Genomic DNA, 25,338 nt, shown 5'->3' with positions numbered 1-25,338 from the left:
AAAGTGGAATGTATGAATTCCATATTCATCATCAACCTGGGAGGGTTATTCAGAGGAGATTGATATCAGTGTGATACAAAAGGCTGCAAACTATTCGAACCTGACTGAAACTTGAACAGTTAATTACAATATCTGGATTGAAAAATGGAGAGATTCCCTCTTTGAAAGGGATCCTAATGGGATAAATTACTGAAAATTAGAAATTTTCAGGGCTATGGGGAGAGAGCACAGAGTGAGATTAGTTGGATAGCTCTTTCAATGATTCAACAAAGGCATGATGGGCTGAATGGCCTCTTTTTATCCTGCAAGTTTATATGAAGTTACCCGCAACCTTCTCTCAGCTTTTTTGCCTTTTACTTTTATCAGCTGTTCGAAAGGCACTGACTCTGGTTAGACGGAGATTCCCTCTCTTTGCTACCTTCCCCCAAGCCACCAATTTTGTAGACCGAGCATGCAGCAGGATATTGGTCTGTGTAAAGCATCACCTCTGTGTCCCATCCTGTCCTCACCCACATTCTCACAGGTGCCACTGGAAACTGGTTAGAGTTTGGGGGGTGCTGGGTGTGGGGGTGGGTGTGATGATTTTCACTGCTTGGGATGTTAATCTAATGCAATAGGTCCAACATAAATGACATATTTAAATAGCACCATTAACGGAATGAGACCCCCTCAGAAACTCTCGTAACATGTAGGAAGTATTTAGATATTCACTTGTGTTGCCATAGCCTCCAGGGCTATGGGCCAAGTGCTGGAAAATGAGATTAGTGCAGTCAGATCTTTGTTGACCAGCCAGTTGGCCTCCTTCTGTGCTGTAAATGTCTATGAGAAACATCCCAAGGCTCTTCACAGGAACATTATAAGACAAAACATGATACTGAGTCACATAAGGCGATACTAGGTCACATAACCAAAAGCTTGGGCAAAGAGGTAGGTTTTAAGAAGCCTCTTAAAGGAGGAAAGAGAAGTGGAGAGGTGTAGGGAGGGTATTCTCGAGCTTGGGACCCAGGGAACTGAAGGCACGGGGGAGCAATGGTGGAACGATGACAGTTGGGAACATACAAGAGACCAGAATTAGAGGAGCACAGATATCTCATCAGACAAGTGAAGCTTGGGGTGGTGGAGGGGCAGGGTCTGGGGCGGGGGCTGGGGGTGAATCTCTGCTCTATCAGATCAATAACACCCCAGGTGAAGGTTGAAATTACCCTCCCCAGGAGTTGTTGATTCTCCTCCTCCCTAACCCAGGGATGTCAAACCAATTGTTGCATTCGACTGCTGTCAGCAAACTCAACACTGATCAAGAGCTTGAATCAGAGTTTTCTGCTCTGTTTGGTTTAGTGCTTGGGGAAACATTCTTTTCATCTTAAATCCAAGGACAAGGTGAGGGAGTGGAGTGAACTGTCCTGTTTGAAATATTAATCATGTAAAGATGTTACCTCATAGCATTTGTAACTTCAGAATGTCCCAAAGTTCTTGAAGTACTGAGTGTAGTCACTGTCGTAATATAGGAAACAGAGCAGCTGGCTTTTGCACAGTAAACAGCATGAGATAATAACCCACATAATCTGTTTTTAATGGTGTTTATTGAGGGATAAGTATTAGCATGGCCACTGGTAAGAACTCCCCTGCCAAGCCCTTGAACAGTGTGATGCAATCTTTAGAGCGCACTTCTGACAGTGTAGCACCCCCTCAGCACTAGAGTGTCAGCCTGGAATTTGTGCTCAAGTCTCTAGGTGGGACTTGAACTCATGACCTCCTGCCTCCAAGGTGAGACTGTTACCCACTGAGCCCAGAGGCACCTGTATTTTGTTTTAGATAAAGTCCATCGTTGGTGAATTGCTACTAGATGATGGCCTATTGTAGCTAATTTAGAATAACTTTGCAGGAAGATTTTTGTGAAGTGAATACTTTCCAGACACACCTGTTGTGTGTTTTGCTTTAGACTGTGTCAATGGTGGGCAGGTGTCGCCATCAGAGAACTCGCTGTATCTCTGACCGTTCTTCATTCTGCTGATCATACAGTTTGATGTAAGCCTGTCCTCTAGTGGTGCAGGACAGAATGCTGTGAGTGTCATTCGACCTCTGAAACCACATGAAGGCCTCTGCACTCCCCAGAAGCTACATTTCTGCCTCAAAATTGCAGCTCCTTTATAGGGATAATCAGAGGCCAATCTCTGCCACAGCTTCTCTGCTGCAGTACTCAATCCACCATGGGACACACATCATTCTCTTTCTGATTCAGTAAGTGTGGAGGTGTGTATGGCACTGTGCTACGGGCAGGCAACATTGAAAAGGAGTGCTGCGATTCACAGGTTTCAAATGACCGAGGATGGGCAAGACGATGCATGAAAAGCTGCCTGTCTGTCACAGAATGTGCCTTGCAGTCAAAGCCTCAACTTGAACTAGTTCAGTAATGTAAAGGAGCTGTTGGTGCGTGGAACAGACACAGGAGTGGAGCAGGAAGGGAAGGAGTGTGCCGGGCTAGTGCGCACACTAGCTTGAGGATCCTCGATGGATTCATATACCCAATTGCCTCTAAGCATTGGCCTCTGATTATGAGATAACCATTTATATTACAGTCAGGCCTCCCATACACCCATAGTTGAAGTGAGGCTGCTTTCTCGTATCTCGCCTCATTGGTCTCCGCTCTACCCTAACCAGGACAGTAATTGGCAGGATTTTCCAATCAGTGTTTGCTTGAACACTCCCCACCCTGCCAAAAGCCCCTGTCGCTGTCTCTGTCCGTACTGGGATACCCTTAGTGTTAAAGGGACACAGAAGAACGAACGCTAAACATGAGTAACAGCAAGTTATTCAACCAAGGGCAGGTATCAGAGCTGAACCCAACCTGTCTTTGCCCAGTCCCCATGCACACACACATTTTCCAGCAAGGCTCACTGAGTAGTGCCAACGAGCAGAGCAGTTTTCCTGTTTTAAAACAAATAAGCTATTGTTTACATTCATTTTAATTTAAAAATCCACTGAAGCTCATTTTAGAATTAATTAAATCAAATTGCATTAAGAATGTTTACTAATTAGCGGCTGTCAGATGTGTCCTAACTTGTTCCTCACTCTGCTGAGGTACCAATCTCTGAATATGGTCATGATGAATATTGATAGAGGGAGAGAGAAAATCAGGAAGAGGTCACCTCTCTATTTTACTCCTAGTTTCCCAGAGGGTCTCATCATTCTTACACTGTCTTGTTCTGCCCACCAAAGAAGGGTTTTTAAAAATATTTTCTTTAGTTGTATTTAGTGTTTGCCAAGGAACAGGCTGGAAAATGGAAACTTTTCAATTCCAGGCACCCAGTGCCAGTGTACACTCTTTCACAGGTCAGGTAGAGCTGAGAAACTGATCAATCCATCAGCCACAACAACTCTCCCAATCCCTCCTCCACCCCACTCACTCCATCCTCCTCCCTACATCCTCAAAACCCCCACCCCTACTCCCGTCACTGATGAGAATGGTTGGTCTTCAGATGTGAGGCCAGGCATGAGTGTATCCACAGGCTGTTGCACACGACAGACATCACAACCTACCTTAATGCAATCCTCGACCACAGATTTGAAATTCTACAGGTGGTGGGGGTGGGGGGTGGTGGGGTGTGTTAAAGGGCAGTTTTATGAGCAGTAAGAGTGGATCTTGTAGTTTGTACTCAGCATATGCAATGGAGAGTCAATCGTATCATGAGCACCAATTCTCCTGACTCAGCATCAACCCAGGCGCAAGCTGGGACCCACATGGTCTCAGTGACTCAGCGTGAATCAATGTGATCAAACCAGAGTAATACTAACTTGCATTTACTTTAACCTTTACTACAATCCTGATGCATTTCCCAGAAGGTACAAGACACTGAGACAAACAAGGAAATATTAGGAATAGTGGTCAAAGAGATGTGTTTTAAGGAAGGTTTTGAAGGAGGAGAAATTAACTTATTGATTTAATCCACCCCTCTCCATTGATTTCAAAGAGGTATAAAATCTGATAGGGTACAAAATGGGCCTTCACTCTGAACCCAACCAATTCCTGCTTAATGGATTAGGTTAAAATGCCCTTAGCCCCAATTTCAGGGAAGGAATCCCGGAGCTCAAGTCTGGGTAGATGAAAGTGGACCAGGCCCTTCACTTTTGATCCGTGGAAAAGGAGCCTCTTCAACACTAAAAATCTGATTAGCAATACATACAGAGTATTTGGAAAGATTGGAGAACAGTCTGGAGCACAGGCCATATCTTTCCTAAACTGGCCTCATCCCCAAATCGTGGTTTTAACATTGAGGAAAAGGAGGGATCAATAATTTTGGCTCCCTGGCACATTGTCCTTTCGGTATCAAACTGGAGTTCCAATCCATTCCAGAGGAAACCCTTGTCTTACCCCTGACTCTGAGGATCCTCCATGAAGTGAGTTTGGTCCAACTTCAATCCAGTTCTAAGTGTACACTAATTTACAGGTAAAATTGTTTGACTTTAAGCCAATTAAAATCAAATCGGTAACTCCACTCAGTTAATACAAACTTGTCTCATTTTGAATTGGAAATGTCATTGTGGTATAGTTTAAAGCTGGTATTAAGCATCTAACCCACGTTAAAATTAGACCTCAAGTTGTGCTGAACTCTGACACTGAGGAGACTCTGCCATCAAGATTGAATGTGTTTAAAATAAACCCCCCAAAGTCTTGTCTGCTGCTTTGGGTGGCCGTTAAAGACCTCATGACACTATTGAAAGGTAAACAAGAAGCTCTGGTGTCAACATTCCTTCAATCAAACCAGTAATGTACAGATTATCTAGTCATTCATCCCATCACTGTTTGAGAGATCTTTGTTGTGCACAGAATAGCTGCTGCATTTGACAAAATTCAAGTCAACGCACTTCAGAATGAAGGACTTGGAGCTACTTCAGGCATCACCAAAATTCAATACTTTCTTCCTTCTTTTTCCTAAATGACAGCATAAACCCAAAATCAGGGCTTAGTAAAACTCCAATAGCTTTGGGTGGACTCCACTGCCCATTTATCTTCTCAACCTCTTTTGACCCTAGAATCACAAGAGCGAGTGCCAACTCTTTTCTGCATCATGGCCCAGTTTGTAAATGGAGTAACCAGGAGCTGAGCTTAATTTGGATTCTTTAACTTTCTGCCACCTAACTCACAAGAGGGGAAACAAATATTAAAAGATCAAAGACAGATAATTTGTACAAAGCTAGCACCTTCTCACTTCAGCATGTCCCAAAGTGTTTTATAACCTGTGGACTATTTTAGAGTCAGTGAAGCCACTGTTAATTTTGCTGCACAAGTGTGCAGAGCAAGATCCCATAAGCAGCAAACCAGGTAAGTGGCAGTTAAATTGTTTTTGGTACTGTTGGTTGAGGTGAGATTGCCAAGGAGAATTCCCCTGCTCTTCTTCAAACAGCGTCAGAGGAGCTTTTACGTCCACCTGAGGGCAGACAGAACCTTAACTTGACACCACAGAATGGGTCCTGTATAGAAACAACCCACTCGCACATGAAGAACAGTCACTTAGGTGAGATAGGCAGTTCACATCCACAAATCCATTCAACAATACAAATGGCCTTAAAAACAGCATCCAATGCTGTGTTTTGCACAGGAAGTGATGTCAGGTGCTATTAGTGGGTCACAGCTGTGAAGATTTAATTAGTAGGATTGCTACACTTAATTGAAAACCAATTAGAAGATGATGGATTTTGATTAGCAATTTAAATTTTTTTAATATATAATTTGTATTAACCAGTTTCAGGCAGATGTGGAGGGTGCTGAGTGTGTCAGTGAGGCAATGTGGAATTACATTTTAATATAACTTGTACTGAGCCACTGGCTGTTATATCTGACACTCCATCTGTTAAACGGAACAAAGTACATTTAACCCAGGCTCTGAGGACTGTTCACTGTATCTCTCTGCCAGTCTTATAAACAAACAATATGGAGCAATATTTACATTAACCATGGAAGAATATTTAGGAAGAGATAAACAAGCTTATCCCTCAATACCTCTCACTATATTTTCAATCATTTCTCCCTCCAAAAATATACCTAAAGCTGTTTTTTTTTACATTAACATTCATTGAATTTAGAATCAGGAAGGCAATTCCCAATGATGACCCTGTTCATAGGGGAATTGGCCCACTCTTCCATGGACCCATTCATACTACACACGAAAATATCCTTCCTGAGTAACTTATTTCAAAATTGAAATCTCAGATCCTCTTTGAGTGTGGATGATCTCCCTGCTTCCCCCCCTTCACAAGGTAGTCACAGAAGAGGAGGCCATTCAGCCCATCTTAATTCACTCATCCACACTGACTTTTTAGTTCCTCCTAATTCAAGTGTTATCCTTGAAGTAAGGAAAAATTTCCTTATAACATCCTGAGATTTACATTTTACTCATTTGAACCTGTACCCTTTTTCTCTGCTCACTTTTTATTTTAATGTCACAGCTATTTCCAAATCATTTATTCCCCTATTGACCTCGACAAGATCATCTCTCAGACACCTACCTTCCAAGCCGAAAGAGCCAAAGCTCTTCTGTTGTTTCTCAAGTCTCAGACACACAAATCAGACAAAAACAGAATTACCTGGAAAAACTCAGCAGGTCTGGCAGCATCGGCAGAGAAGAAAAGAGTTGACGTTTCGAGTCCTCATGACCCTTCGACAGAACTCAGTTCTGTGGAAGGGTCATGAGGACTCGAAACGTCAACTCTTTTCTTCTCTGCCGATGCTGCCAGACCTGCTGAGTTTTTCCAGGTAATTCTGTTTTTGTTTTGGATTTCCAGCATCCGCAGTTTTTTGTTTTTACACAAATCAGACATGTGGGTCTGCTCTATCTACAGTGTCTCAGTGACCAGAACGGGGCCTAGTACTCAAGGTATGATCTGAGCAGATCATTGTTTGACTATGACATCTCCTGATTCATAGTCTATTGTTAGAGTGACATTGCTTTAACTTTGTTGGTTGCTCTGCTGGTTAGTTAGGGTCCTTAGCATCGTTGAAGCTATTCCTGGAGGATGTGTGTCATCTACCTTCGTCTCCTACATGTAGCACTTTGCATTTGACTGTATTAAGTTTCACCTGTGCCATTGTCTGGCTCAAATATATTTTATCCAACCCATTGTGGAACCTGTGGGCTCTGTCTCCTCCAATTCCATTGCTTGTCCTAGTTTGGTAGCATTTGCAAATTTGTTCACTTTATATTGAGTGTGTGGATCTAAGTCTTTGATGTAAATTGGAAGCAGCAGTGGTCCCAACAACAAGCCTTGGGGTATCCCACTTATTATTCCACCAACCCACCCCCAGTCCCATTCCCCAGCCATCCCATGCCACACTGTGACATATCCTCTTCTAACCAATTCCCGTTCTTCTCTGCCCTTCTGCCAGTTTCTGATTAATTCTCAAATATTTCCACAAATCTTTACAGCTTTACTTTTGAGGTCCTTTTGATGTGAGACTATCAAAAACTGCCCCCCAATACATTTGAAGAGAGATTATTCCCCCTCTTACCACCCAGATGGAAAGATTGTTATCAATGTGAGGTGTAATAAATACAACCTCAACAATAAACATGTCACTTCCTCAAAGAGATGAATCTGCTGCTTACTCTGATACTATTGGACTGATAAAGCTCCAGTTTACTTTGGATAATCAACTCAATTATTTCACATCACATCTGTGGTCGAAGTTGGGGTCTCAAGCTAAACAATGTGCTAACCTGTTCTCTCAACTTACCCTTCCCCTCATCACCTTGTCTCTACCCCCTCTCCCACTCACTTCTGTGCTGTACCAATCAGCCCATTGTGCCTATGTCAGCTCTTTGAAAGAATAACACAATTAGTCCCACTCCCCTCACTCTTGCCCCATAGCCCTGTAATTTTTTCCCATTCACATATCCATCCAATTCCCTTGAATCTGCTTCCACTGCCCTTGCAGCAACACATTCCAGATGACAAACACTCACATGATTTTCCTCATGTTGCCTCTAGTTCATTTACCATTCACTTTCAGTCTGTGTGCTCTGATTACTGATCCTTGGATACAGCAGTGAGTCAGTTTCTGTTTCTGATCTGCTCCATCAAACACTTCCTGATTTCTGAAAAGCTCAATTAAGTGTGCCTGGCTTTTTGTCTGGTTGCAGGTGCCTGTATCCGTAGCCATGATGAGTCCACAGGTGATCACCCCACAACAGATGCAGCAAATTCTGTCTCCACCACAGCTGCAGGCGTTACTGCAGCAGCAGCAGGCAGTCATGTTACAGCAGGTAAGTGGCAAGCCCACATTACACAGGGGAGAGTTACAGAGACAACTCCTATTTGACAAACACTGTCGTTGCTCAGGCAGCAGCTTCTGTTTTACCCTTTGGCGCAATCAGTCATCTGGCCACATCAGGTCTCCCACAGCCTGATAACTGTTTCGCCAGAATGTCCCCACCTCAGCTGCTGGCTGTCAGTGGGATTCACATCACTGGGGTAGAAATCACTATCACTAGTTCCTCAAGAGTGGATTTAATCCCCATTGCAAGTTCGACCCGTCAGCTATGGTTCTGGAATACCCTTTCTTTAATGGACCTCACTGGATATGCTCATGGGGAATTAGCAGATTTGTTCTGAGCTTGCCACTGACTACATAAAACACAATCTTCAGCAACAGACAACAATCTTTGCCTTTCCCCCCCCTCCACATCTTCAATCCCCCTTCACATCACTCACCCCACTCTGTCTACAACCACCCACCCTCCACAACGCTGGTATCGGAGTGGCTTAAAGCAGCTTCTCGTGTAATAACCCTCAATCATTCCAGATAGTTCGGTTAATGCTGTGTCATACAAACCAGAAGGCCACAGTTGATCTCCAGGCAGTGCGGTGTCAGCTTAACTCAGGTCTAGAGTGGTGGAGGTATGCTAGCCTGGTCTCAGTATGTTCATGGGTGAGTGACAGGCAGTTTCTTTGCACTCTGGATACCTGAGGATGAGAAATGTGTCTGTGTGGGAATAAAAAGCACAAATGAAAATTTCCAAACACACAAGTGAAATATTCAGTGAAATGATACCCAGGCTGAAAGGGTTAAATCACAGGGAGAGGATGCAGAAACCAAGTTTGTATCCACTTTAATATAGAAAATCAAGTTGTTTAAAATGATCAAAGGAGTTAATAGGGTAGATAGAGAGAAACTCTGGCAGGAGAATCCACACCATGAGGGCAGAACCTTAAAATTCAAGCCAGGGGTGATGTCAGGAAGTGCTTCATCGCACAAAGGTAAGTGGAAACCTGGAATTCTCCCCCCCCCCCCCACAAAAAACACTGTTGAGGCTAGGGGTTGATGGGGGGGTGGGGCGGTCAATTGAAAATTTCAACACTGAGATTGAGAGATTTCTGTTGGGTAAGGGGATTAAGGGATTGGGAACAAAAGTGGGTGGATGGAGTGAAAATACAGATCAGCCTTCATCTAATTGAATGGTGGGAGAGGGCGAGGGGCTGAATGGCCTCCTGTTGAGCAAATTGGCTTCCTGCGATGAGACACAAAAAAAGGAAAGGAACTGAAGCAAGAAGAGTTAATTCCAGCAGTGTTGACACACACTAGATGCCCTGTGCTTGCTGTAATCAGTTCCTTTCACTTTAAATGAGCCACTGATCTAAATTAATATATTTCTCGAATCTTTCTAAACATAGCAGTCATCCCAAGCAGCATCTTACAGGTTCCTCATCTACATGTCACCAGCACACAATGATCCCACAGACCCTGTAGGATAGCACTGACAGATAATTAACTTTCCACGGAGAATTTAATTGGTGTTGTCTAACGCAGAATAGCAGTGAAGTTTGCACTGTGTGCTGGCTATTGTTCTGATATTAATTTTCTGATTGCTTCATCTGTGGGTTTTTTTTTACCCTGAGATCCTTTGTATTTTCTGTCTGTGTGTGTTTTTTCCCTCTTCCTTTTCTTAACAGCTTCAAGAGTATTACAAGAAGCAACAGGAACAATTACACCTTCAGCTGCTCACTCAACAACAGCAGCAACAACAACAACAACAGCAACAGCAACAGGCCATCAAACAGTCAAAAGAGGTATGTTGACCTGGAGGAATTAGTTGGGAATCTATTGTTTAAAAATCCTTCCTTCCCCTTCCTTCACACTGAAAACACTGCATCTTCCTTCATCTAGTATGTCATCCAAGTGACAGTTCTTAATGTGAGAAGCTAGGCAGTGAAAGTTGGATGGCTATTTAACTGTAGAAGCATCACAATCCTGTCCTCAGCCAACATCAAGCTGCATGTACACATGCATGCACACTTACACATACATACAGATATGTGCGTGGACACACACACGCATGCACGCATGCACGCACGCACGCACACACACACACACACACACAGACTCTCTCTCGCTCTGACATTTCACATAAAGTGGCTGATTTTTCCTTCCTTTACCCAGGGATGTTAAGGGGAATTGCTTCCCTAACTCAGATCCACACACATCAAACCTCATTTTACACCCCACAGCTGTAGTTCTGGACACACAAAGGTGAGGTTTGTCACCTACGTGTTTTGCAGTAGCCAGACAAGTCCTTGCATGATTCCCTGCTCTCTATATCTTATTGTGTAGGGAACTATGATTCTAAGGCTTTTGATGAATTTTCATCATAAACATATAATTCAAATTTTGAGCCCATTGGCTTCTATTGAGCTTTTTGCCCCATTGCCTGTCTCCTGTCCTAAAGCCTCCTCCTCTTGCCCTAGTCCTACTCCCTATTCTTCCTCCAGTTGTACTCTGATACCACATTTAACTCATTTTGAAGTATTCAGGAGGAGGAAGAGTTTAGTATGGGGAGGGGAAGGGGAGAATTCCTGGAGCAAGGGGATCTGGTTGAAACCTTGCTTGAGTATTTGGAAGACACTAAAAAGAGGCTTGCCACAATCCTGGAACGAAACGTGGAATTAAAACAAAGAAACATTTAGAGAACAGAAGGAGTCCGTTGTCTTATGCTAGCCAAGGAAAAAAGTTACCCTATCCAATCCCACCTTCCATCTCTTGGTCTGTAGCCCTATAGGTTATGACACCTCAAGTATATATCCAAATATTCTTTTTAAACATGATGAGGGTTTCTGCCTCTGCCACCCTTTGAAGCAGTGACTTCCAGATCCCCACCATCCTCTGGATAAAAAATTACTTCTGTTAGCAGAAAGGTCAATAACCAGGAGGCACAGATTTAAACTAATTAGTGGAAAGGTTAGAGAGGAGTTGAGGAGTAAGTCCTTCCTATCCATTCTACCTGGGCCCCTCTTCATCTTACATACCTCGAATAAATCTCCCCTCAGCCTTTGCTATTGCAAAGAAAACAACCCCAACTTGCCCAATCTTTGTTGAGTGCTAGAATTCTCCAAACCTGGAAATATCCTCCATGGGCCCAATGCCAATGTTTATACTGGAGCCCCCTCTCACCTTTCCTTATCTAACCCTATCAGCATAACTTTCTATTCCCTTCTCCCTCATGTGTTTATCCAGCTTCCAGCTTGAATATATCTATAGTATTCACCTCAACTAATCCTTGTGACAGCAAGTTCCACATTTCACCACTGTCTGGGTGAAGAAGTTTCTTCTGAATTCTTATTGGATTGATATCCTCTAGATTTGGTCTTCCTCACAAGTAGAAATACTGCCTCAGTGTTTACTCTATCAAAACATTTCATAACTTTAAAGCCTTCAATTGAATTTGACAGCAATTACATTTTGTGGTCTTAATGCAATCAGATAATTGACTATCGGATCCACCTTAGTGCAGAATAATACATTGGCTGTTGCTTGGTATCAAAGTCTTACCTTTGTCTCATTACTCAAAATCTTTATAAAACACTGGTTAGGCCTCAGCTGAAAAATACTGGGCAACATATTTTAGGGCGGAGGTCAAGGCCTTGGAGAGGGTGCAGAAGAGATTTACTATAATGGTGCCAGGGATAAGGGACTTCAGTTATGTGGAGAAGCTGGAGAAAATAGGGTTGTTCTCCTTAGAGCAGGGATGCTTAAGAGGTGATTTAGCAGAGGTGTTCAAACTTCTCAGGGGTTTTGATAAGAGTAAATAAAGAGAAACTACTTCCAGTGGCCGGAGCGTCAGGAACCAGAGGACAGAGACAACATGGAGGGAACATTTTTGTTTTTTCAGAGAGCTGTTGTGATCTGGAATGTGCTACCTGAAAGGACAGTGGAATCAGTTTCACTAATGTCAAAATGGAATTTTGTTTTTAATTAATTCACGGGATGTGGGCTTCGCTGGCTAGGTCAACATTTATTACCCATCCCTAGTTGCCCCTTGAGAAGGTGGTGATGAGCTGCCTTCTTGAACCGCTGCAGTCCATGTGGTGTAGGTACACCCACAGTGCTGTTAGGGAGAGGGTTCCAGGATTTTGACCCAGTGACAGTGAATGAACAGTGATATATTTCCAAGTCAGGATGGTGAGCGACTTGGAGGGGAACTTCCAGGTGGTGGTGTTCCCATCTATCTGGTGCCCTTGTCCTTCTAGATGGTAGTGGCCGTGGGTTTGGAAGGTGCTGTTGAAGAAGCCTTGGTGAGTTGCTTGAGTGCATCTTGTAGATGGTACACACTGCTGCTACTGTGCGTCGGTGCTGGAGGGAGTGAATGTTTGTGGATGTGGTGCCAATCAAGCCAACTGCTTTGGCCTGGTGTCAAGCTTCCTGAGTGTTGTTGGAGCTGAACTCATCTAGGCAAATGGAGAGTATTCCATCACATTCCTGACTTGTGCCTTGTTGATGGTGGACAGGCTTTGGGGAGTCAGGAGCTGAGTTACTCATCTCAAGATTCCTAACCTCTGACTTGCTCTTGTAGCCACAGTACTTATATGGCTAGTCCAGTTCAGTTTCCGGTCAATGGTAACCCCCAGGATATTGATAGTGGGGCATTCAGTGATGGTAATGCCATTGAACCTCAAGGGGCGATGGTTGGATTCTCTCTTGGTGGAGATGGTCATTGCCTGGCATTTGTGTAGTGCAAATGTTACTTGCCACTTGTCAGCCCAAGCCTGGATATTGTCTAGGTCTTGCTGCATTTGGACATGAACTGCTTCCATATCTGAGGATTGTGCAATTGTCAGCAAACTTCCCCACTTCTGACCTTATGATGGAAGGAAGGTCATTGATGAAGCAGCTGAAGATGGTTGGGCCTAGGACACTACCCTGAGGAACTCCTGCAGTGATGTCCTGGAACTGAGATGACTGATCTCCAACAATCATAATCGCCTTCCTTTGTGCTAGGTATGACTCCAACCAGTGGAGAGTTTTCCCCCGATTCCCATTGACTCCAGTTTTGCTAGGGCTCCTTGATGCCACACTCAGTCAAATGTGGCCTTGATGTCAAGGGCAGTCACTCTCACCTCACCTCGGGAGTTCAGCTCTTTTTTGCATGTTTGAGCCAAGGCTGTAATGAGGTCAGGAACTGAGTGGCTTTTGTATACAGGACATACCTGGACAATTTTCCACACAGCCAGGTTGATGCCAGTGTTGTAGCTGTACTGGAATAGCTTGACTAGGGTTGCAGCAAGTTCTGGAGCACAAGTCTTAAGTATTTTTGCCAGAATACTGTCAGGGCCCATAGTCTTTGCAGTATCCAGTGCCTTCTGCCATTCCTTGATATCACATGGAGTGAACTGAATTGGCTGAAGACTGGCATCTGTGATGCTGGGGAGCTCCAGGGAAGGGCGAGATGGATCATCCACTCGGCACTTCTGGCTGAAGATTGTAGCAAATACTTCAGCCTTATCATTTGCACTGATGTGCTGGGCTCCTCCATCATTGAGAATGCGGATATTTGTGGAGCCTCCTCCTCCAGTGAGTTGTTTAATTGTCCGCCAGCATTCACGACTGGATGTGGCAGGACTGCAGAGCTTGGGTCTGATCCGTTGGTTGTGGGATCACTTAGCTCTATCGATCACTTGCTGCTTCTGCTGATTGGCATCCATGTATTAACTGTTATAACTCTGATATAACTTCACCAGGTTGACACCTTATTTTTAGGTATGCCTGGTGCTGCTCCTGGCATGTCCTCCTGCACTCTTCATTGAACCAGGGTTGATCACCTGGCTTGGTGGTAATGGTAGAGTGGGGGATATGCTGGGCCATGAGGTTAGAGATTGTGTTCGAGTACAATTCTGCTGCTGCCAATGGCCCAGAGCGCCTCATGGATGCCCAGTCTTCAGTTGCTAGATCTGTTTGAAATCTATCCCATTTAGCACATTGGTTTTGCCACACAACATGATGGAGGGTATCCTCAATGTGAAAGTGGGACTTCATCTCCACAACGATTGTGCGCAGTTCACTTCTACTGATACTGTCATGGACAGATGCATATACAGTAGGCAGGTTGGTGAGGATGAGGTCAAGTATGTACTTCCCTCTTGTTGGTTCCTTCATCACCTGCCGCAGACCTGGTCTAGCAGCTATGTCCTTTAGGACTCGGCCAGCTCGGTCAGTAGTGGTGCTACCGAGCTACCCTTGGTGATGGACATTGAAGTCCCCCACCCAGAGTACTGTCTGCACCCTTGCCACCCTCAGTGTTTCCTCCAAGTGGTGTTCAACATGGAGGAGCACTGATTCATCAGCTGAGGGAGGGCAGTACATGGTGATCAGCAGGAGTTTTCCTTACCCATGTTTGAGCTGATGCCATGAAACATCATGGGGTCCGGAGTCGATGTTGAGGACTCTCAGGGCAACTGCATACCATTGTGCCGCCACCTCTGCTGGGTCTGTCCTGTCGGTGGGTGGGTCTGTCCTTTTGGTGGGACATGATTCCGTGAGGATGTCTGTGTGAGACAGCTCTCCCAATTTTGGCACTAGTCCCCAGATGTTAGTGAGGAGGACTTTGCAAGGTCGACAGGGCTGAGTTTGCTGTTGTTGATTCCATGCCTAGGTCGATGCTGGGTGGTCTGTCCGGTTTCCTTTTTTTTTTGGGACTTTGTAGCGGTGTGATACAACTGACCAGTTGGCCAGGCTATTTCAGAGGGCATTTAAGAGTCAACAACATTGCTGTGGGTCTGGAGTCACGTGTCCACAGTGTTCCTTCCCCTAAAGGGCATTTTAGTAAATTCCACCATGGTGGGATTTGAACCCGGGTCCCCAAAGCATTACTACAGGTCTCTTTATCACTAGTCCAGTGACAACACCACAATGCTACTTAAAAGAAGTGGCTAGTGAGATAGTTGATGCACTGGTTTTAATTTTCCAAAATTCCCTAGATTCAGGGAAGGTTCCATTAGATTGGAAAATAACAAATATAACTCCTTTATTCAAAAAGGGAGGGGGACAGAAAGCAGGAAACTATAGGCCAGTTAGCTTAACATCTGTCAGAGGGAAAATGTTCGAAACTATTATTAAAATGTTGTAGCAGTGCACTTAGAAAAATTCAAGGCAGTCAGACAGAGTCCACGTGGTTTTGTAAAAGGGAAACAATTTTTAACCAATTTATTGGAGTTCTTTGAAGGAGTCACATGTGCTGTGGATAAAGAGGAACCAGTGGAGGTCCTGTACTTAGATTTTCAGAAGGCATTTGATAAAGTGCCACATCAAAGGATATTGCAGAAATTAAAAGCTCATGGTATAGGGGGTAGCATATTGGCATGGATAGAAGATTGACTAGCTAACAGGAAGCAGAGATTTGGCATAAATGGGTCTTTTTTCTGGTTGGCAGGAGGTGACAAGTTGTGTGCCAAAGGGATCAGTGCTGGGGCCTCAACTTTTTACAATTTATATAAAGGACTTGGATGAAGGGACCGAAGGAACGATGGCTAAATTTGCTGATGACACAAAGATAGGTAGGAAAGCAAATTGTGAAGAGGACATATGGAGGCTACAAAAGGACACATATAGGTTAAGTGAGTGGGTAAGGATCTGGCAAAAATAGTGTAATGTGGGCAAATGTGAAATTGTCTATTTTGGCAGGAAGAATGATAAAGAAGCTTATTATCTAAATAATAGAGATTTCAGGTGAGAGATTGTAGAGCTCTGAGATTCAGAGGGATCTAGGTGTCCTAGTGCATGAATCACAAAAGGTTAGTATACAGACACAGCAAGTAATCAGGAAAGCTAGTAGAATTGTACTGTTTATTGCGAGGGGAATTGAATATCAAAGTAGGGTGGTTATGCTTCAGTTGTACAGGATTCTGGTAAAACCACATTTTGAGCATTGTGTACAGTGTTATTTCACTTTATTTAAGGAAGGATGTAAATGTGTTAGAAGCAGTTCAGAGAAGGTTTACTAGGCTAACACTGGAATGGGTGGGTTGTCTTATGAGGAAAGAGTGGACAGGTTAGGCTTGTATCTGCTGGAGTTTAGAAGAGTAAGAGGTGACTTGATCAAAACCTTTTCCCTATGAAAGATGTTAAGCTAACTGGCCTGCAGTATTCTGCTCTCTGTCTCCTTCCCTTTTTGAATAAAGAAGTTACATTTGCTATTTTCCAGCCTAATGGAACCTTCCCCAAATCTTGGGATTTTTTTAATATTAAAATCAATAATCAATGCATCAACAATTTCAATAGCCACTTCTTTCAGGATCCTAGGATTTGTCAGCCAGCAGCCCCAACAATTTGCTCAATACCACTTCTCTGGTGATGGTAATTTTCCTGAGTTCCTCCCTCCCTTCCATTTCCTGATTTACCGCTCGTTCCTGGATGTCACTTGTGTCCTATATAGTGAAGACAGAAGCAAAATACCTGTTCAATTCATCTGTCATCTCGTTAGTTTCCACTATCAATTCCTCAGATTCACTTTCTATAGGACCAATACTCACTTTGTTAATTCTTTTCTTATTTAGATATTCATAGAAACTCTGACTATCTATCTTTATGTTACTGACCAGTTTTCTATCATACTCTAAATTTTCCCTCCTTATTAATCTTTTTGTCATCCTTTGCTGTTCCTTATATTCTGTCTAATGTTCTGACTTGCCACCCACTTTTGCATAATTATATGCTTTTTCTTTAAGTTTAATACTGTCCTTAGCTTTTTCAGTTAGCCACAGGTGTGGTTTCTCCTCTTGGAAGTTTTCTTTCCCATTGGGATGTGTGTTTTTTTAATTCATTCCTGGGATGTGGGTGTCGCTGGCTGGGCCAGCATTTATTGCACATCCCATTTGCCCTTGAGAAGGTGGTGGTGAGCTGCCTTCTTGAACTGCTGCAGTCCATTTGGTGTAGATACACCCACAGTGCTGTTAGGGAGGGAGTTCCAGGATTTTGACTATTCTGTGTATTCAGAAATATCCTTTTAAATGTCAGCCATTTTTTTTGGAATGTCTGGCCTTATCTGCTGATTTACCCTTAGATTTGAACTCCCTGTCCCTTCCTGTGACTTTCTGTTTATTATTTCCCATATTAGTTCCTTTCTCTCTTGCATTGTCTCTACTCTTTTGTTTACCACTGCTTTCCAAATTTGATCCTTTGCCCCCACTATTTAGTTTAAAACCCTCTCCACTTCCCTAGTTATGTGGCTCACCAGAACGTCAGTCCCAGTACGGTTCAGGTGTAGACTGTCCCAAAGGTGCAGCCCCCACTTTCCCCAGTACTGGTGCCAGTGCCAACCCACTTCTCCCACACTAATCTTTGAGCCACACATTCATGTCTCTAATCTTATTTGTCCTATGCCAATTTGCATGTAGCTCAGGTAATAATCCAGAGATTATTACCTTTGAGACTCTGCTTCTTAATTTGGTGCCTAGCTCCTCATACTGACTATACAGAACTTGCTTCTTTGTCCTGCCTATGTTGTTGGTACCTACATGGACCACAACAACTGGATTCTCCCCCTCTCACTGCAGGTTCCTCCTAGCCCTGAGCAGATGTCTTGAACCCTGGCACTGGACAGGCAACACAGCCTTCTGGACTCTTGCTCTTGGCTATGAAGCATGGTGTCAATCCCCTTCACTATACTGTCCCCTACTACCACTACATTCATTTTTGCTTCCCCCACTTGAATGGCTTCTTGAACATTGTGCAATAGTCAGTTAGTTTATCAATCCTGCGGACCCCATTCCCACCCAAATAAGCTGAGGGAACCTCAAACCTGTTGGACAATTACAAAGGCCAAAATTCCTACACTGCTGGCATCTGAGTCCCCTTATCTGCCTCACTTGCAATCACAGCCTCCTTTCCCAGCCACCTTCCAAATCAGAAGACCCTATCTTAAAGGCTGTGACTGCCTCCTGGTACAAATCATCCAGGTAATTCTCCCCCTCCCTGATGTGACACAGTGTCTGCAGCTCAGCCTCCAGCTCAATGACTCTGAGCCAAAGCTCCTTAAGGTGCTGACACTTACTGCAGACGTGTTTGCCCCGGATCACACTGACATCCAGGAGCTCCCATCTAATGCACCCATGACACATCACCTGTCCTAACATCTTTATGTGCTTTACTTAATTACTTAACTGTTTTATTCAATTATTTATTTTCATTTACGTATTTTACAAATCTTATCACAAATTCCTATACTATTTTGAACCTTAGGAATAGAATAGACATATCCACTTACCAGATATTTACTAAGCAGCTAACTCCCTCCCTGCAGTGGAACAAGAACCAATTCCTACAGGGTGAAAAAATTAGAAGAAAAAAAAAAGGGTACCTCCCTCCCCTCCTCACTGAACTCCCTCAGCTCACCAAACTCTATCAGTCTGTTAAAGTTGTACTCAGTGCTGGTCGCACTGAGAATGTCTGATTTTATATGTTCTGAAGCAAAGGGACTGAGCCCAGGTACAAAAAAAAAACATTTTGAGCTTGTTTCCTTAATTAACTATTTCAGCTGATGTCAATGGATAGCTTCTATCTCCCTATTCAGGCCCTTGGATGAGACATAGAATTTAAACAGCGCTTCTTGCTAAATTGATACAATATTAGATTTTTAGAAAGAAATGTAAGATACCCTCAACTCACCAATACACTCACACTCTGTTGAGTGATTGACAAGGGAGTCAAAGATTATGGGGGACAGGCAGGAAAGTGGAGTTAAGGCCACAATCAGATCATCCATGATCTTATTGAAATGGCAGAGCATGCCCAATGGACAGAATGGCCTACTCCTGATACTATTCCTTGTGATCTTATGATTTTTTTTTGTGAGCTTTGGACTGAAACAGATTATTCAGTATAGAGGGAGCTTTACTTCGTATCTAACCTTGTGCTGTATCTGTCCTGGAAGTGTTTGAAAGGAGACTGTGGAGGGAGCTTTGCTCTGTATCTAACCCCATGCTGTACCTGTCCTGGGAATGTTTGATGCGGACCGTGTAGAGGGAGCTTTACTCTGCATCTAACCCCGTGCTGTACCTCTCCTGGGAGTGTCTGATGGGAACAGTGTAGAGGGAGCTTTACTCTGTATCTAACCCCGTGCTGTACCTCTCCTGGGAGTGTCTGATGGGAACAGTGTAGAGGGAGCTTTACTCTGTATCTAACCCTGTGCTGTACCTGTCCTGGGAGTGTTTGACGGGGACAGTGTAGAGGGAGCTTTACTCTGTATCTAACCCCGTGCTGTACCTGTCCTGGGAGTGTTTGACGGGGACAGTGTAGAGGGAGCTTTACTCTGTATCTAACCCTGTGCTGTACCTGTCCTGGGAGTGTTTGATGGGGACAGTGTAGAGGGAGCTTTACTCTGTATCTAACCCTGTGCTGTACCTGTCCTGGGACTGTCTGACGGGGACAGTGTAGAGGGAGCTTTACACTGTATCTAACCCCATGCTGTACCTGTCCAATAATGGATTCAAGATTGCAAAAGTATTCATTCTCTTCTTTCTGTGTGAAGCTCCTGTACTCGTAGACTCCCTGTCCATCTGGCACAACTCCAAGGATCGAGAGTTGTATATTCTAAGCACAATCCCTGTCACCCTTGGGAGAAATGAGTAGAGGGTGTAGCACATAGTCTGTGCAAACCCAGGAAAGGTGCAGTGGTTGCGAGCGAAGAGAAATGGGCCTCGAATGAACACGATGTGTCCGAGTGTTTCTGATGGAATGAAGGTCAGAGTCATGATCTTTCCAAAGGTTGCAAAATTCCTGATGTGATTTTTGGATTGAGGAAGTGGATGGTCGATGAGTGGGAGTTTGAAGGTTGCTGTGCTGTAGTCTAAACCAGGCCCTGGAATCAACATGTTCCCTTTCCAATGGCAGCAAGTAGCCTGGGTGAAAATTACTTGCAGTCTCAACCCAGTTTTAGTTAGACCAATCCAGGAACACAGAATCCAGATGATAATTGGCACAAGCTACAACTGTCATCCTGAAAAATTGCTGGACATCTGAGGAAAGGTAGTGGAAACTACAACCTACAGCAAAAACTGAAATATTTGGCATTGATTTACTCTGTATCTAACCCCGTGCTGTACCTGCCCTGGGAGTGTTTGACGTGGTCAGTATAGAAGGAGTTTTGCTCTGTATTTAACCCTGTGTTGTATCTGCCCTGGGAGAATTTGATGGGACAGTGTAGAGGGACCTTTACACAACATTTTAAACCAACTCTGCCTTCAACGTGGAAGAGTTTGATGCAGACACTGGGCCTGAATTTTATGCAGGTGCGGGTGGGTCCTAGGGGTAAAAGTCAGTAACTAGCCCACCTCCACTAGACTGGCTTGCCCAATAGCCAATTAATGACCATGAAACCATTAGGACGTGTGGTGGGTCCACCAGGCAGGAATCCTGAGCGCCAAAAGCCACCAGCTAATCTGAGAGCCGGCAGTTCTCTTGTCCCGCTGCCACCACCAGTAGTTAAAGCCAAGGTGGGGGTCTCGCCTGGACCAGGTTGGTGGTCTCAAGCGAGTTAGGTGGGGGATTGAGATTGATTGGGCAGGGATAGAGGGGAACCCTGGGGGGGGGGGGTAGAATTACAAATAAGGGGGCTCCAATGGGCACAGGGTTCCGGGAAAGAAAATACCCCCACCGCCTTCCCAGCCACCAGTCCATCGGATTTTACCTGGCCACCTGGACACTTGGCTTTGCCCCCACCCCACCCACCATTGATCACATAAAGACCTCAATTGGCCCAATGAGAAATGGGTCACCCAATGGTAAGATCGCCATGGCGCCAATTTTATTCAGCCCCCAGGGGGCCGAATATTCTGGCCTGGTTGTCTAAAGTGGAATGTGCTTCATTCTTTCCACTCACATCCCTCATTTTAAACAGGAGAGAAAGAGAGCCACCCATTTTGCTTTAAGCAGATTCATCTCTTTAAATGAGATTAATCAAAGCCTTTAATGGTGATCATCAAGTTTGTGTTTCAAAGCAAATTAAAATACTGCTGTGATATTATATTTGAGGCTTTCCCATCAACCATTTTTTCTTTTTATGTTATGTTTTTCTCTAATGATTCATCATGAAAATTACTGCAGGGTTCTACTTAAGAATATAGTGGGAGCAGGAGGAGACCATTCAGCCCCTAAAGCCTGTTCTGACATTCAACAAGATTATGGCTGAACTGCTACATTAACTCCATTTTACTGTCCTATCCCTATGTCCCTTGTTCCCCTTGAGTCCAATGTGATTTAACAACACTTGATTATATACCATTGACCCCCAGTCTGATAAAACACACAATGTGTTAATTGTATATTAATTAAGTACTTAATATTCTTGCCACTCAAGTGCCAGACAATTACCATTTCCAACAAGATAGAATCTAAGCATACGCCCCTGACATTCAATGGTATTACTATTGCTAAATCCCCTAATATCAACATCCTAGGGGTTACCGTTGACCGGAAACTGAACTGGACTAGCCATCTAAATACTGTGGCTACAAGAGCAGGTTAGAGGCTAGGAATCCTGTGACGAGTAACTATCCTCCTGACTCCCCAAAACCTGTCCACCATCTACAAGGCACAAGTGCGATGGAATACTCTCCGCTTGCCTGGATGAGCGCATTTCCAACAAAACTCAAGACGTTCAATATCATCCAGGGTAAAGCACCCTATCAACCTATCAACCCTATCAAAGCACCCACAAACATTCACTCCCTCCATCACTGATGCACAGTAGCAGCAGTATGTCCCACCTACAGGATCCACTGCAGGAATTCACCAAGGCTCCTTAGACAGCACCTTCCAAACCCACGACCACTACCATCTAGAAGGACAAGGGCAGCAAATAAATGGGAACACCACCAGATAAAAGTTCCCCTCCAAGTCACTCACCATCCTGTCTCAGAACTATATCACCGTTCCTTCACTGCCGCTGGATTAAAATCCTGGAACTCTCTCCCTAACAGCACTGTGGGTGTACCTACACCACATGGACAGTAACAGTTCAAGAAGGCAGCTCACCACCACCTTCTCAAGGGCAATTAGGGATGGGTAAAAAATGGTGCCTTGCCAGTGATGTCCACATTTCATGCAAGAATAAAAAAACATTTTGTGCAGCCAATGGTGTTAACTGACGACTCACTGCCATATCTTGCAGCAGACTGAAATGGTGGCGGCTGGGAAGGAGGTGAATGTTTCTAATGTATGTCTCTGTAAATAAAAGCTTCTAAGTATGTAAAGATTGGGTCTCGGTACCCTCCTTCACTGACTGGCTATCTGGAATATAACACAACACACAGCTGAATGTTAGTATGTCATGTGTGTTGTCATATGTCAACACACCCTCTGCTCACCTGTCCCGATGAAGCAAAACCTGGACTGAATTCCCAAGATCAAAGTTCTCACATAGTTCAGCTGAGACTTCCTGTCTGTGTAAGCTGTTCAGCCACATTGGCAATTTGGAGCAAGAACCAATTCCTTGGTTCTAAAGCTCCCACGTGGCAGAGTGATAGGACTAGGTGCCCACTGACTGGGCGGGTTAGTGTGGTATGATGCCAGCCCCTCGGATCCAATCCCTGACTTCTTTTTATTTTTAGTGTTGTCATTTTTAGTATTTAGTGAGCATTGCTGGGAAGTTTGGCATTTATTGCTCATCCCTAGTTGGCTGAATGGCTGGTTAAGCTACTAGTGTTAGCTGTGACTCAGTGGTTGACACTCTTGCCTCTAAGTTCCCATTCCAGAGTCTTGAGTACACAATTTAGCCTGACACTCCCAGTGCAGTACTGAGGGAGGGCTGCACTGTCGAAGGTGCCATATTTTGGATGAGACATGAAATCAAGACCCTGTCTTTCTTCTCTGGTGGACGTAACAGACCCTATGGCACTATTTCATAGAAAAGCATGAAGTTCCCCCCAGTGTCCTGATCAATATTTATCCCTGCACAATGTCTCTGAAACCAGATTATTTGGTCATAATCACTTTACTGTTCATGGGTTCTTGCTGTGCACAAGTTAGCTGCCATAATTCCTACGTTACAACAGTGACCACACTTCAAAAGTACTTCATTGGCTTGTGTAAAGTGTAAAGCACTTTGGGATATCCTGAGATTGTGAACACATGTTTTCTGGATACAAGTCCAGTCATGATAACCACTCCATGACTCTACTCTGAGAACAGCCACTGACTTGCGTTGTCAAAGCCCTCACAAGAAGATCAGTCACTTGGATGACCATTTGGGGAGCTGCCAGCACCTGCGGAACTACGACCAGAGTCCGTGCATTCAGGAGAGGAAGGCAGAAAATTGAAAAGCAAGTGGCGTGGCTCAGAGGGTTAAAGTTGACGTTTAAACAGCAGGTCTGACGCCAAGTTCTGAGTCACTCAGGTCCCAGATTTAATGAACTGCCGCTGTCAGTCTTGTACAACACACAGAAACTTGGGTTGATGTGCTCATAAATCAACTTGACAAGCCTGTTACCCCGCTAGCTTTAGTCACTGAACTGCATCTAATGTAAACAGAACAGAGACAAAATGTGTTAAAGGAGTGAAGCCCATCAGCGAACACCCAACATCTTTAAATGTATTACACACCCTCCAAGGAAATGGCCTTGACCCCCTGTCCCTCTCCTGGGACTTGCTGTCTGTGTTGGTTTATAAGCAGTTTGGCCACATTGCAGATTTGGATCAAGAACCATTTCCTTACTTCTCCAGCTTCTAAAGATCTCATCTGCCAGAGTGATACAGCCCATATTTCATTGAGTACATCAAAGAAGTGTTTATCATTCCTCCCAGTACTGAGCTCTGTAGTATCCTTTATCACTGTAACATTTCTGGACCTTATCACTTAATACTGTACGAGCTCTCTGCTGCCAATTCACGCTGATATCTTTGACAGTTTTTGATTTACTTCGGACTCTTTTGCGGTTATTGAAAGGGGTGTGGGGGTGATTGTGGAGCAGACAATGAAGTCAGCCAGTTTGTTTTAGAAGTAAACAGTGTTTTTTCACATGTGAATTTTATCAGCCACAGGGTGAAGAATGTTAGTGTGTTTCAGACACCCACTGTCTCTATCAAACACACCCAGGGCAGGTACAGCACGGGGTCAGATACAGAGTAAAGATCCCTCTACACTGACCTACTCCTGCATCTCCACCCCAGTGGCACTAAACGAGATTGTTGATTTAGGATTCATTTATGGTGCTTGCATATTGTGGATTGTGTGTTGTGCCTGCTTTCAATGGGTCGGGTGTGATGGGAGAATAGGGAGGAGTCTGGGATAGGGGAGCCATGACTATCTTGTGTGGCATCCCCAATGCCTCTGACCCACAAGGAAGCATTTCGGACTTCTCCCTTGGGTCTCTTCAGCCTTCCTGACACGTGCTCTATTCCACCAGGTGGGAAAGGGAGAGAGAGAGCTCCTGCTGGGGTACAGGTGAGATACAATCAGGGTCCTATTGTGATATTGGGGCTCGGATGTGCACACACTCATGACAGCCCATCCTGCAGAACCCTGAATATTACAATCAGAAAGACTGTGGAAAGTGCCTTTTCTGGACAACACCTCAATTTCAGAACTCTCATCCTTGTCCTCAAATCCTTACGAGACTTAGTGAGTTTAAAGTCTTCAATAAGAATTACTTTGACATCCTTCCTGTTGTTGGTGAGGCAGAAAGATTGTAACAATCCCCATCCATCACTACTCTCCTCCGTCTGGCTGAACTTGTTCTCACACTGAACAATTTCTCCTTTAACTCCTCTCACTTCCTCCAAATAAAAGGTGTGGCTATGGGTACCCACATGGGCCCCAGCTATGCCTGTCTCTTTATGGGGTAAGTGGAACATTCCTTGTTCCAGTCCTACTCCGGCCCCCTTCCACAACTCTTTCTCCAGTACATCGATGATTACTTCGGTGCCGCTTCATGCTCTCGTTGGGACTTGGAAAAATTTATTAATTTTGCTTCCAATCTCCGCCCCTCCATCATTTTCACATGGTCCATCTCTGACACTTCCCTTCCCTTCCTTGACCTCTCTGCCTCAATCTCTGGTGATAGACTGTCCACCAATATTCATTA

General features: G+C 44.2%; 1 protein-coding gene across 3 annotated transcripts in view; it reads left to right on the top strand.

Moving 5' to 3' along the window:
• Nucleotides 1–25,338, top strand: part of foxp4 (forkhead box P4) — a 440,188-nt gene that overhangs the window by 291,486 nt on the left and 123,364 nt on the right. For all 3 annotated transcript variants that reach the window (XM_041196036.1, XM_041196037.1, XM_041196038.1), the window contains exons 4-5: nt 8,136–8,258; nt 9,946–10,062. In XM_041196036.1, coding sequence (XP_041051970.1) covers nt 8,136–8,258; nt 9,946–10,062 — 240 coding nt within the window. The remainder of the gene's footprint in view (nt 1–8,135; nt 8,259–9,945; nt 10,063–25,338) is intronic.

The sequence above is a fragment of the Carcharodon carcharias genome, chromosome 9 (assembly GCF_017639515.1).
Source record: "Carcharodon carcharias isolate sCarCar2 chromosome 9, sCarCar2.pri, whole genome shotgun sequence".
Lineage (NCBI taxonomy): Eukaryota > Metazoa > Chordata > Chondrichthyes > Lamniformes > Lamnidae > Carcharodon > Carcharodon carcharias.
Note: the sequence above shows the minus strand (reverse complement) of the source record. Positions and strands in the feature narration are given on the sequence as shown.